General features: G+C 34.2%; 1 protein-coding gene across 13 annotated transcripts in view; it reads right to left on the reverse strand.

Annotated features, from left to right (window-relative positions):
• Positions 1-15,099, reverse strand: part of Ppfia2 (PPFI scaffold protein A2) — a 345,304-nt gene that overhangs the window by 54,116 nt on the left and 276,089 nt on the right. For all 13 annotated transcript variants that reach the window (XM_075954444.1, XM_075954445.1, XM_075954443.1 and 10 more), the window contains 5 exons: positions 13,575-13,795; positions 11,665-11,902; positions 9,576-9,605; positions 6,360-6,490; positions 4,373-4,527 (listed from right to left, as the gene is read on the reverse strand). In XM_075954444.1, the coding sequence (XP_075810559.1) occupies positions 4,373-4,527; positions 6,360-6,490; positions 9,576-9,605; positions 11,665-11,902; positions 13,575-13,795 (775 nt within the window). The remainder of the gene's footprint in view (positions 1-4,372; positions 4,528-6,359; positions 6,491-9,575; positions 9,606-11,664; positions 11,903-13,574; positions 13,796-15,099) is intronic.

A 15,099-nucleotide genomic window follows, 5' to 3' on the forward strand; every position in this document is an offset into this window, starting at 1 on the left:
ACAAAATCTCTGGAAAAAAAATCAATACAAAAAGAAGTACCTACTGTTGCCCATTAATTTTCTCAAGCATCAGTGTGGAAGGCAATATATATGTATGTCTACCAACAGAGGGCTGCACAGTAGCCAATGTTCAAGGTCATTCTGTTAGACTTTTTCAGTGGAAAGTAAAAGTGAACACTTGATTAGCGTGCTTGTCATGTCTCCTTTACTGTCAGAAATATTCTGCTAAACAGAAACCTAGACATATGTTTCTGTCCCAAGTTTAAAGAACACAGAGGCCCTTGTTGGCTTTTAAAAGTTCTGCATCTGGTCTTCCTGGAACTCAGTGTGTTCAGTCTGCTAAGTCTCGTACCCTTAATCAGAAGTCTTTTGCATTCAGGGATGGCCTTTACTTTGATTTTTTTATGTGTTTGAAAAAAAAATTAGGTCTTTCTAAAATACCTTAATAAGATTATTTTTTACCTAATATATCATTTGAATAGTAGAGTCTGAAACATAGTATATGTAATCTTGGTGTGAACAAGAGAAGTTTTATGTGTGTCATTTATGGATAGACATATCTTACAAACTATTTATTTCACTCCAAAATCCTGAATTCACATTGATTCATAAATTTTTGATTATATTGAAAATTGAGGGCTTAATACTATACCCTATATTCTCTTTGTATTTAGTGTATGTAAAAAATATGAAGTCACATTCAAAAAACTTATTCACATTTTTCAAGTAGAAGATAAATATATTATAGGTATATATATATATACACACACACACATTTGTATATATATATATATTTATATAAATTTTAAATAGAAGAGATTTAAGTTATATTTAAGCATAAAACTGCAAATCTTCAAATAATACTAATCTAATGCTAACAATAATTTAATTTTTAGAAAATGTCATCCTCCGAATTTAACCAACATATCAGAAGACAGTCATTGAAGACAATTGTTACATATCTTTTGCATATCTTATTGCTTGCAGTTTGAGGACTTGATTATGATATGGCTTCTCTCACTCACAGAATGAACAAGGAAATTAGTTACTACTGTTTTTCATAATTTATTTTTACATTTAATTTGTAAAGCTGGATATTATTAACACAAAATCTTGATATAAATTAGCTCTTAGCCTGATAATCTTATTACTGAACTGAATAATTGTTAGAAGGCTCTTTAATCAAAACGCATCAGTTACTGTTCGAATTCAATTTAGCATTGTGAAGATACAAGGCCAAATTTATTTTATTCATTATATTCATGTGCAATTATGCAGTGGAAAGATTTTTCTGATGAAGGAGACTCACTGTGCCTCTTATTTGTAAAGTCATCCAGTGGCTAACTGAAATTCTCCTAGGAATCATTTTCAAACCTGAAAATTTCCATTATGCATAGTGACAGAATATTTTACTTTATTTCCAATGTGCCATCCATAAATTATCATTTATAATCATAGTACAACAATAAAAGTGTTCTCTTAAAGTAGAGATGAAGTGAACGATTGACTTAAAACTCATAAAATTCTTTATTGGTCTACATGGTTCCACCACAATTTGATGCAGCAAACCTATTAAATGCTGATGAAACACTTTCAATTTTCAGGTTGTTGGATGGATCACACATTTTTTAGAGTAATAAAAGAACAATTAACTTGTGATTTAAAGTTTTTTAGGAACTCAACTTTTTAAATATAACATGATCATTTTTTAAAGCAATGGAAATTTTGGAAGAAAAAATCTATAATGAGACTGCATAAATAGGTTTTCTTGCTTCCTGACTTTGGAGGAGTTGATATATTTGTTACTATAATTAAGCATAACTTCATATATTCTGTTCTAAAAATTCAGAGTTTCTGAAAGTATAAAACAAAGCTTAGGTTTGTAGGAAAGTGTATTTTCTAGGTTTTAAATTATATCTTAGATATCCTGATAAAATGTAATTTTGATGAAAAAATCTTTAATGCTTTAGTATTTTATTATCAAATTCAACTGAAAATAAGTATAAAAATTTTTATGTATAAAGGACAATCAAAAATATTTTAAAGGGAAAAAGTAAATTACATAACCTCAGATAAGCATATACACTAAAATGTTAATAAAGATCTCTATTTTAGCAAACATTTTAATGATACAATTGTGAGTTATACAATATATTAAAAATAACAAATAATGTGGTAAAGACCATGATAGGTCAGCAAATTAAAAGAAATAAACATTTTGAGTGGTATGTAGACATACTTAAAATAGATGTTCATTTCTGTATATCAATGTGTAGAAGAATGAAAATAGATCCTTATCTATCACCATGCACAAAACTCAAGTTCAAATGGGTCAAAGACCTCAACATAAAGGCAACCACACTGAACCTCATAGAAGAGAAAGTGGAAAGTACACTTGAACGCATTAACACAGGAGACCACTTCCATAAACCCAGTAGCACTGACATGAAAGAAACAATTAATAAATGGGACCTCCTGAAACTGAAAAGCTTCTGTAAAGCAACGAACACAGTAAACAATACAAATGACAGCCTACTGAATGGGAAAAGATCTTCACTAACCCCACATCAGACAGAGGTCTGATCTCCAAAATATACAAAGAACTGAAGAGATTGGTCATCACTTGCTATGTTATATTTCTTATTGCCTAAGGATCCTTTATGGGAAATCAAAATCCACAGGTTCCATTTCAACAGCTCCATTCAGTTATGCTTGCCACACAGTCACATGCATACATGCATATCAGCTATCATAGGTTACGCTGCTTTGTGTCGTCGAACAGCCTGGATGCCAGGGAAGTGATTGTGAATAATTTGAATAAACCTCATAACTTTAAGATCATAAGTAGAAATACTTTTGTGCTATAGCAGAAAATTAAGCCCAGGTGATGGGGCATTACTTGTAAATAATAGTTTCTCTAAAAGAGTGAGCCCAGAACATATTTGAAAATCTGTATAACTTTAACATTTACCATTAGAAGCAGCTCAATCTCTTCCTAACAATTTAACTCTAAAGAGATATATACAGGAAGATCTACTCCCTTCCCTGGATCCTAGTCAGGATGGAGGATTTAAAGTTCTCTGCTATTGCTCCTAGGTCATGCTTTCTGCTTCCCACCGTGATGTTCATGGTCTAACCTTTTAAAGCTCCTTTGCATAAGAGGTGCTTTGGTCATGACGTCTCTTTACACCAATAAAACAGCCACAAAGAAGATATTCCATTATACCAAAGTGCCAGTGATTTATATTTTATTTCAGAAATTTCAATTGCTAAATTTATAATTTCTATATGAATGAATGTATGAATGTGCATGTGTCTTTTTCATAATCATATACTTACCTAGTGTCATTTAATTCATGTATTCATATTATCAGAAACTGATAATAACTTATCCTAGCCAAACTTCTAAGGCTTTATTGCTTCCTGCTAATCTCATCTTTATTTCTGAGAGGTATTAACAAGATACTGTGATAGCATTTACGTGTCTTTTGTATTTTATCCCCTTGTTATTTTGTCTGACATTATAGTTCCTTTTGGTGTATGTAGACTTTATCTCTTTTCTGCAAAAAATATTTTAAGTTCACATAATTAAGATTTGATATTTATAGATGTTCTAAGGGGCAGCATATTTTTCTATTTCTTTTTGCCTGGTAAATTTGGGTATTTGTTTGATGCCCATACATATTCTTGTAGGTGAGTCCACACGAGCATATAGGTGTGCGTGAACATGTGTGTAAGTGTGTGTATGTTTGTGTACACGTGCATGTGCTTGTAGTTGTCTTCCTTAATTATTCTCCATCTTATCTTCTTGTTTGTGTGTCACGCAATGAAGCTTACTCATTTAATTAGGGGACCTGTCAAGTGAGCTCCATGGGGACACCTATCACTAACCTTACCAGCAATGGCCTTACAAACATCTCCCACCATGTTGACTTTTACGTGTGCTCCAGGGATCTGAAATCAGGTCTTCATAACTACTTGTTTTCCATTTGATCAACTGAGCTCTCTCTCTCTAGCTCCTTTTATGGTGATCACTTGTCCTGAAAATTACTAAAACTTTGTTTACTCATCAATAAAATATGGATGTCAATAATAATGCTTGATTAACTGTGTTAATGCAACTTCATCATATTACTTTTTTAAATAGTCCAGCTATCGCTGTTAACAAAGAAACCAAAGAGTTGATTGTCTTACAGTATTGTTTCAATGTAACTTTTATTTAGCATGAGTCAGCTACATTGGCTTTATTAAGCAGCTTAAATTGAAAGCCCACTAGGTATGAAAAGGAACTTAGAGCTGAGAAATGAAACACAAGGACACTCAGAAAGTGGCAAACCCCAGTGAAAATAGAAAGTGAAAACCCTGTACTTACGAAGCTGCCCGAGTCGGGCCTTTTCTTTTTTACCAAACAAGCGCCCTATTGAAGACTTGATTCCTTTCTTCTTGGGGGCTTTGTGAAGAGAGTCTTGGCTGCTATTGGCACTGCCAAGCCCAAGGCTATCTGGCTCGAGAGAGGCAGATAAACTGCTGCAAAACACAAAAGAGGAAGAACTGCTCATTCTGATGCACTATCCACAAATCACACAAGGCATCTTTCCTTTAGAAGTGACAAAAAGGAGGAACAAGAAAATTTAGAATGTGATTCTTCCCCTTTCCCACTCATTTTTCTCCAAGTTATTGAAATGCATCTTTCTTGGTTCCATGGGCCTCCAAATTTTCAGTAGAAAAAAATTGCATTATTTTGTTCCAGACATCATTTTTTCCCCTCTATGTCCTATATACCATCAAATTAATCGTCCACCTTAGCCCAATTCAACATCTTTATATTTAGTATCTGTTTATTGAGCATTTGGTCCATTATTATTTCCACACAGTTTTTTTTTTTTTACTTTAAAGTGAATGACACATGGCATTCTTTTAATTGTGAAATTGAGGCTACTAACTTTTGTCTTGATGGGGGTTGTTTTATCCATCCTTCTTTATTGCTCATGAGAAACAAATTCATTTATTATAAATGCCATCTTACTGAGATCTAGAAGCAACACATTACAAATGCTCATCACTGTCCTCCTGGTCTATGGCTATCAATAAAATACTATTTTGATGCACACTAAACTGAAATGACTTCCAAATGGTTGATCAATTCTCTATTCTGTTAAGTATGTCTGACACTGTCTTAGAAAGAGGAGTCCACCAGCTATAGCTATAGCATTGTACACTTTGCTGCTCTATGCAGTCCTTAAACTTTACTTATACACCCAATATAATTGGATTTTCTATACTCTACCCTCCATAAATAAAAGCTTCTCATATAATAATATATAATCCTCTGCTCTTGAAGAATAAAGAAGTACACATTTTGAAAGTAGGAATTGAAACCGGTCAAATAGATAGAAATGCCTGTCCGCACAGAATTCCCACTTTTCAAACCCATTTGTCATGAAGCTACTGATGAGAAGATGTGCTGATTTTTTAAGTCATGCTGCTTGTGTTTAGAAATGTTGCCGCCATTGACAACCAGGAAGAGGTCTGGGGTGTGAGATGTAAACCAAATGCTGAGGCATATTGGTGCTCTTGATTAGAGAGACCAATCTGAAAGTTTTAGCCATTTGGATAGAACACTATGATGAAGCTTATGGCATATGAAATGCTTCCTCAACATTTAAAAAATATTTTGGTTTGCGTTCATTTTAATGCTAAGGATTTTGACCTGAGGACTTAGAATCAGAGCAGTAGCATAGATATGCGACAAAAGAAGTCCAGGAATAGATTTTTCAGATCTCACTTTCTCTTACAATACCTACACATGTATAGTCTTGTCCCAGAAATCCTATAATGTCTATCACTAGTCATAAATATAATAGGAAATCTTTTTTAAATATAGAAGAGTAATTTACATATGGACTTGTCACAAAGATATAAAAATGTTATCTTGCAAATTTTAAAAGCTGAAGTTAGTTATATGATTGGAAATTTTCATATGTCACAGAGATATGGAGAAAGGGAGAGCAGGAAAAGGGCATGATAGAGAAATATAATTCAAGTCAAATTATGTGCACATTAAATATATATATATATTTATGACATATATATAAATGTCTGTGTGTGAGTCTTGTGTACATGAGTGCAGAGTGCTTGAAGAAGCCAGAAGAAGATGTTGGATCTCTTATAGGTGGAGTTATAGGCATTGATGAGCTGCCTAAAGTAGGTGCTAAGAAGCAGTAAACACTCTTAACAATTGAGACATCTCTTGAGTCTTATTATTTTATGAATAATACAGCAGATTATTTGACAATAGTGATGGAAGAGGAAGAATTTGGGGAAGAGAATATTTCATGTGCACCCTGCTTGAGTCTTACCTCCGGGCATCGTTGTGGTAGGAAGAAGGGAGTGTGTGAGTCATTCTGAGGGCTCTGGGCGTTGGGGGAGGAGAAGTTTCACATTTAATTGTTGCTTTATCCTCCCGTCCATCTTCTTCCACCACTGCAATCTAGAAACAGGAGTAATGTATCCAATGAGCTAATTATAATTTCAACTGAACTTGCCTCAAAGCAAGAATCCTTAATGGAAGGGTACTAGAGTAACTCTAACACAAACAAGTGTGTATTACACAGGCAAATTGATATTATTAATGATGTGATTTTCATATCTTTTTAAGAGTAAAGATAATATATCCTTAAGCTAATTAATTAATTATATAAAATATGGTTTAAGAGTAAAACGTTTCATATAGCAATAAAGAGCTGTTCTTGCCATACATGGATATACACACTTTTATTTTCAGGACTGCAAACTGAATCCATCATCTCTCACATTAAACAAGCATGCCTTTGAGTCACCCTCGCAATCCCTGAATATATGTTCCTTACAAAAGTCTCTAAACACATATCAGAAAATGTACTGAAAGAAAGGGTGTTATGCCTAGTAAGGATCTCATGAGAAATACATCCTTAAGCAAGAGTGTGGAAAAGGAAAAGGCAGTTGATAAAATATGATTTATCAGATAAAGTGGTTTAAATTAGTCAATGAATAAAACATATACCAAGCATGCTTAATATATGCAGTGGGTTATAAGAAAGATAAATATTTTTCTGGGGAGAAAAATGAAAGGTAGGAACATAATTCCTGAAAATTGTTTGATTTCATTATGGGTAATGGGGAATTTTGAAAATAAACACAAAACAAAACAAAAAAACAGAAAAGATGAGAAGCATGTTAGTAAAGAATACTGTTGCTCAGAACATATAAAACTACTTGAAAATCAGAGAGGGAAATAACAAAATGAGAACTTTAAAAAACTTGGCAAAAATCAGTGTTACCATTGCATAACACAGTTTATTTAGAAAAATGAAGTTATGGAAAAACTACCATGAATGCATGATTCTGGAAATACACATGAGAGGTTCTTATGTGACCACAGCATAACCTAGAACTGCATTCTGCAGAAATGCCTTGCTTGTGTCTACATTGAGTATACTATATACAGAGGTTGTTATATACAACGAAGACCACATGCATTCCTGGAACTTAATGCTGTCTTTTTTTCCCTGTCCTTTTTCTCCTTGGATTATAATTCTCTTCCAGTTCAGGGAGAGTCCTGAATATAATTCCTTCCCTCAATTCAACCCCAGAGTCCTATCGGAAGGGTCTTTTCGGTAACTGTTTCCGGAGTGGCTCCAGCGTGATGAGAAAATCAGATTTGTAAACCTGCATTAATTCTAAACTCTTTGAGCATAGTTCAGGGACTAACTAATTAGCAATTTCACAGTTTCATGATCTAACCATAGTTCTTCTCTACAATTGTTCTTGGTAAGAGTACTCATTTCTACTTCACATTTTTTTCCTAAAACATCTTCATATAAAATACACGGCCACGCACCATCAGACTACACCCTTCCCAGTTTCATTTCTTTAAAACACCAAACTCAAATAAATGGATCCTAGGCTTTGTTGTAGAAAGACTTTGCAATTAACAATTAGTTAATAAAATTGATGTAATAATGCTTATCCTTAATTCAATCTTCGGACATCTAAATGAGATCAAGTATATAATTTTTTAACTGGCCACACCGCAGTCCTTGGTCAGAGGTCCTCTTTTTGTGACTTCTGTTGCTCAACATTTTTCTATGCAAAATTTTTCACCCTAATTTTTTATTTGTTTATAAGACCAAAGTTTTAAAACACTATTATCTTTTATTTTTTTCTAAATTTATGTTTGTCCTAGACCTTTTACAACAGGTAGAGAAAGTCGAAATCTGATGAACTATGTAAGGATAAATTTTATTGTTTAGAGCCAACTTAGAGTGTTAAGTTAACGTTATAGTTATATATACATTATATATACATATGTACTCTGTAGCTATATATAGAGATATTTATTCCTATAGATAGGTCATAACTAAAAAAACACAGAAATATCTACCAATTTAATTTGTGCAGTTATAACATAGCTTTCTTTAAGGAAATAATTAATGATATTTTCTGGATTCAGATATGCTTTAGCATATACCAACAGCCAAATCTTCTTTAAAAAAATGAAAGGTTTATTTATTTTTGTGTCACATGTATGAACATTTTCTCTGCATATATGAATGTACGGAGGCCAGAAGAGGTTATTGGACCCTATGGAGATGGAATTAAGGATGTTGTGAGTCATCACGTAAGTGCTGGAAACCAAACTCCAGTCTTCTTTGAGAGCGGTAGGTGTTCTCAATGGCTGAGTCATCTCCACGGCCCCCAAGCTCCTCATCTGGAAGATGCTGTAAGGCAGAGGACCTGCTGTATGTACCTCTGAAATCTGTCCCATCTGAGATCCTTTGGCAGAAAGCTTTGCTATTCATATTTATCATTCAGAATAGATGGGATTTGGTGACTCTGAGTCAAGTTCATTGCCTCTCATATTGCATTCATGTTGTACTTAGTGTCTTGATTTCTACCTCTATTTTCTCTATTTCCTGCCGGGCTACTAACCAATCAGCACTATTTAAAACGTGATTGACAGAATACAGAATTGTCCTACACCATCACGCTGCTAGTTCTATCAATCATAAACTTGCTTAACCTGCTTTTTCTTCATTTTCTGAAAGAGATCTCAAAACAACTCCAGGCAGCTATGTTTTATTCTTACTCATGCCTCTTGGCTACCTTTCGTGATTTCTCAGGGCATGTCCCCTCTTCTTTTGAAACTGGTAAAGAATTGTTGTATTTTGCTTCATAGGTCTACCAAGATCTGCTGGCTCATCATCACCAAGTAACAATAAATCCAACATTAGAAACAATACACAGTTAAAAAAACTGAAAACAACCAGTGCTGCTCTAATATTGACCTTATGATATTCCCACTCTGCCATGGGTGACTCATCTGAGTTAATTCTCATAACTGAATTTTTGCCTAGAAACCAGAAACAATGTGATTTTAAAATATTTGCTCTTTGGATCATATTTAAAACTAAGTAACACATAAATACATCAATATTTATATTTTATGCTAATAAAATAATTTTGAAAATAGTATTTTAAATGCTTTATAGAAAAACAGATACTCAAGTAATAAACATAGACGTTATTAACAGTACCTTTCTCCGATGTTTTCTTAGATCACTTGGCTGCAACAGGCAGTAATAAAAAGAAGCATAAAAAAGGACTGATTAATGATTACCATCTGATAATATTAAAGTTTGGTTAGTATCTATAACCTTGCTGTCATTTTTATTTTTCTTCATTCTGTGCTTTCCTGAATTTATACCTTTTAATCATCCTATATAAATTTTGAACTTGAACTTTTTTCAAAAAGGTTATTTTTCCCAAACATTTTTTGTAGATTAAAGACCATCTTACTATAGATCTTTATAAAAACACTGAAGTTAGAAACAGAGTTTTATTGAGTGATAAAGACTTCCTGGATTACATACATTGCTTTCCTGGCACAAATATTTCCATAACTATTTTTCTTTCAAGAGTTATCTTAAGCACTAAAATGCCACTCATAAGTTATCATGATTAGTTATTATTATGAGGTTAACAGATGATGTTGAAGAATATAAAGGGATGTAGAAGGACATTGGGGAAAGATGGCAGAAGAAGGGGTGTCAGAGGGATAAATAACATAACGATGTTTTAACACATCATGTCAAAACATAGAATTCATATTTTTCCTTAATATGTATATGTGTTCCTATAAATAGTTGAATTGGAATTTCACAGTTGGGATAATACTCTTCCTTAAAGCCATATGTTATCAAGTAAAACTCAGTGCCAGGTTCGAATACCTCCCTTTGAGTTGTTGGTTGGTGATGTTCTGGAGACATCCAAAAGTACGCAGATTACTGCTATTGTTGTGAGTTGTAAACCAGAACTTGATGATAAGAATCTATTGCTCAAGACACCACACATTTTGGTCAAACAACTTAGAGTAATGAGGTTGGTGCTAGCAGGAAGTTTCCTCCTATTGTTAGCATTTAAAGTAGTAAAGGTGCTATTTGTCATGTTGTAAGAAGAGTGCATCAGCAGTTTTACCCATTTGTGAGCACTGTGAGCTACAATAATGATGGGATGGCAGGGTATGTCTAATTGTGCAATAGTGATACAAGTGTTATGGAGGTAACCGACTATTTTTGGATTGTGTTCAGGAGTGCTGAACAGGAGGAAATGCATGCCTGGTGCTGTAATACTGGCCAAGAACCTATGGCTGGGCCCTGGGGTACACCCACCACTATTATTCTGATAGGTAAATATAGTATAATACTTCTTTCTATTCTGTGTCTCTGTATCCAGAGATTGGTGCAACTCACAAACATAATAGGAATTTTTCTTTGTTCACCGAATGCTTCTGAATGCAGAAACTCAACAACTGGTCCATAGAGAGAGAGCAAGTGTGAGTGGAGTGCTCAGCCACAAAGGAGACATCTATATCACTTCTCCCACAAGACTCAGGTACTATTGAGGAAGAGGTAGCAGAAAGATCAAAAGAGCCTGGCTTGAGGAGAGCTGGAGCAAAACTGTCTCCTGGCTGTGCTAAAATTGCTGTATTCATGAGCTTCTTTTCCTGCAAAAGTCTTGCACAAGGTCAAGCCAATCAGTACTCTAGTATGTGAGAAGAAGTGGATCCAGAGGAGAAACGGACAGTTGATGACTTTGGGGGAGTGAGAATTAGTTTTTTTTTTTTTTTTGAGATTGTGTAGGTCAAACAAAATCCAATGGAAGGCACCATTTCTGAGAATATTTGGGCATCACAAATAGGACTTAGCAGGTTGTTAAAGAGAAAGATAAGGGTTTTCAGGAGCTTTTGGAGGGGGTATATGGATATAGGAGTAGTAGGCAGGGAAAGTAAATATCCAAATAAGCAGAGTATGAAATTCTCAATGATTGATAATGTACTGACAATTATAATATCAGTATAATACTGACATTAAGAATATATTTTAAAAACAAAAGGATAATACTTCACCATAAAAGCATACTTATAGGTTCTACTGTTTCCTCACTCCTAATGTGGTTGATGGATGACAGGAACTCCTAAAAATGGCTGTGGTGGCAAAGAAATTTATACATTGTTTTCATGTGTAAAGAGACAATAAAATGCACAGAAAGCCAGCTGTGAGGACATATCCTGTGGTTAAGCACAAATAACAACAGATCAAGCTTGTCTCGAAGCATCCTCATTACCAGGGTCATGACTCCCATGCGGTCCATTTCCCTGGCAGGGCTTCTTGGTGTGAGCTTTGGCGTTGAGTGTCCACTCGGGGGAGATGAACTGGCCAGCGAGGAGGCTGTAACAGAGGCAGTGATGGAAGTACCGGGATGGACCCTTGCCAAATTCAGACCTTCCAAGCTTACACTAGCCACTCTGTTCTCAATTTCTTCGGCACGCAATTCTGTAGATTCCTTTTCTTCTTGAATTAGCCTAGAAGATAGAATCATTTTTTTCCATTATGAGCATTATGAGATTGCTAGTGGCAATTGGATTTCACCCAATACACTACTCAGTTAACTACTGTGAAATTTTATTTCAAAACTAGCATTTCTGTTTCCTTCTGAGGTTATACAACTTTAAACTGCATGGAATTACTAGCTATGACTAAAAACATCTGTTCCTTTTTCTTTATGGCATATAGTAATTAGAATTTCAAGTTTGACAGCTTTAGTCGCACAATGGAAACTTTCACTTCGACTATCTCTTCTGTGTGTAGTGTGTAATTATAAAGCATTTTCATACCTACTATAAAATAATTTATAATTAAAACACAACTTCTATATGTTTCATTATCTCTGAATTAAAACACAAAATGATGAAGACAGGCATGGTGGTATATGGTATATGCCTATAACCCCACTTCTTGGAAGACAAGAGAGATGTAGTATAATAATGATGTCAAAGTCAACTTGGGCATCAAAAAGAGTTTCAGAAAAGCCCAAATGTAGATATTCTCTCTCTCTCTTTCTCTCTCTCTCTCTCTCTCTCTCTCTCTCTCTCTCTCTCTCTCTCTCACACACACACACACACACACACACACACACACGCACATACAAATACAGAACACAAAAAGATTGATAGACTATTCAAGTTATGGCATTAACTTATTAAAATAAATCTTCCACATATCTTAAGCCTTTCATATTTAAGGAATGTACATAAATTAGAAAAGTTGTCCATGTATTTCATGAATACAGGAAGAAATTTTATTGATCAACCTGATTGGCCAAGAACTTAAGTAAATATATGTGAAAATTTTAACTTAAAGTTATAAGTAATAGTTAATTAATTTTAAAGACAAACCCTCATAATACCTATGTCTAATTTTGAAACATATTGGAGTGAAATCAAACAATTTATTGTATTCAAATTCTATGTTTTATGATCTGAAATACATATTTGTGGAAACTTAACCTTCAAATAAAAGGAATATGAATCACTTTTTGAGACTTATTTTTATTTTACGTGTATGCATATCTGTGCACAATGTCCAAGATCAGTGCCTGTGAAAGTAAGAAGAGGGCATCAGATCCCCTGAAACTGTAATTTCCATTAGCTTTGCACCATAAGGTGGTTGTTGAGAATCAAACCCTGGGCCACTGGAAGAACAGCAGATGATCTTAATCCCTGAGTCATTTATCAGGTACCCAATCAATCTTCAAAAGAAATCTATATAAAACCAGGTTTCCCTTTGAAATAAGGAAGGGCCAAGTTGAAAGGCAAGTCTCAGGCATTGTTGAATACAGCAGATCATTCACAAGTGAGAAAGATGGGGAGTGAGGAAGGAGAAATTGAATGGAAGAAGTGAAGAGAGGAAATGATGTAAATACAGTACTAATATATGAAATTCTCCAAAGCATAAAAATTATTCCTTTATATCATCATTAGTATTATTACTCTGTATGTCTCATGTGTACTCTTTAAAAGAGGGTGACCTACCTTGGTACATCTTATAATAAGGCACATTTTCAAACTGCAGGCCTGGGGGAGACTGATATTCTGCAGGTCTAGCAAGGCACCAGGAGATGCCAATCCCAATAGCTAGGGAAACGTATGTTGACTATTAAGGTTTTTTAAGCTCTTGAAACCATCGTATTGATACCTTATTTCTTTATTGATTGCATCCAATTGTTCCTGAAGCATCATAGCTAGAGTCTGAGCATCGGAATGACCACTTGGAGAGAGAAGATCCATTGAGCTAAAAATTGTTTCTCTGTCATCATCATCGATATCGGACATTTCAGTGTCGCTTTCAAATGGGTGGCTGCTTAGGACTCCAATTTGCTGAGTTCTGTTCCATTCGTGATCCCCAAGAGATTTCACCTGAACGGTAAGGGATCAAATCAGATACTCATATTAAAAGAACAAATCTGAAAACTGACAACCACCGCAGCAACGTCAAAACCAGCATGTATGATTTGACAGACGCTCAGTCAAATGCAGACCAAGTAGTAATATTTTAATTTAATCGCCCAATAAAATATTTTCTGACATCTTAGGAGATGGATTTATCCACTGTTCACTTAAATCAACATTTTAGAAGGAGAAGGGATAATATATTTCCATATGATTTATATTCAACTTGCTTTCAAGGTAGTGATTATTTTTAAGCTGTTACATTTGCAACATTTCCCCTCCAGATTTCCAAATATAATATCAATCCTCACAAATTCAAGCCCTGCCATTTCTTATAGCAAGTAGTCATACTCACACTTTGCTTATGAAAAGATGAGCACATAAGTATTAGCAGGTAGCATATTGCATATTAATTGTTCTCTCAGAATTCACTTGATAGATTTGAACAAAGTATTTCTTCCAATATTGAAAAACAACATAATTTCATGTCTATTATTATCATGTTCACTTGTACCCTCACTAAACTTTTGACACAAGCATGGTTTATGCTTTTTAAGTAACAGAAGTATTCTTCTGAGAGTTTTGAGTAACCAGTAGATTAATTATTTTGCCAGCTGTGATCTCAATAAAGGGGCCCTAGAAATTTATGCTTTTTATGTAATTAACTTCACTGCTATCATCATTCAAAATGAGTTATGTGGGAGATAAATTTACAATTTGGGGCATATTAAATTAATGATTAAAGATCTAAAGCAACATTTATGTTACTAATCAGTGTGGTACCAAAGACATGGATTTATTTCTGTTAAAGTAAGAAGAAAAGAACTGAGAATATCTTGTCTTTATGTGTTCATTTATATTTTTCATGTTTTCCACAAATGTTACATGTGAACTATTAATGTTATCTACCAACCAAAATAATTAAATGAAATTGCTAATGAAAAAAAGAAAACAGTATTTTGTATACATAGAAATGGTTGCATGAACAAAATATACTTTGGAAACAGAGGAGCTGTGTTGCTTCTATAAGCAGCTGCATTGATTATATAAAAAAACTGACTTAAGTTTATTACACTACTGAATATCAGAAACATGCTTGCTCAGGAAGATCTACACATTGATAGCACCGGCTGGCATGCCCACATGGGTAGAGGATCCCACAAAGTCCCACCCCTTCATGGAGAGCTACATGCAAATAATAGCTGATGAGAAAGAATCAGTTTTTCTTGGGACAAGCCTTCCACTAATTTATCCAATCCCAGGGGATCTCT

Source organism: Microtus pennsylvanicus, chromosome 20, assembly GCF_037038515.1.
Source record: "Microtus pennsylvanicus isolate mMicPen1 chromosome 20, mMicPen1.hap1, whole genome shotgun sequence".
NCBI classification, from domain to species: Eukaryota; Metazoa; Chordata; class Mammalia; order Rodentia; family Cricetidae; genus Microtus; species Microtus pennsylvanicus.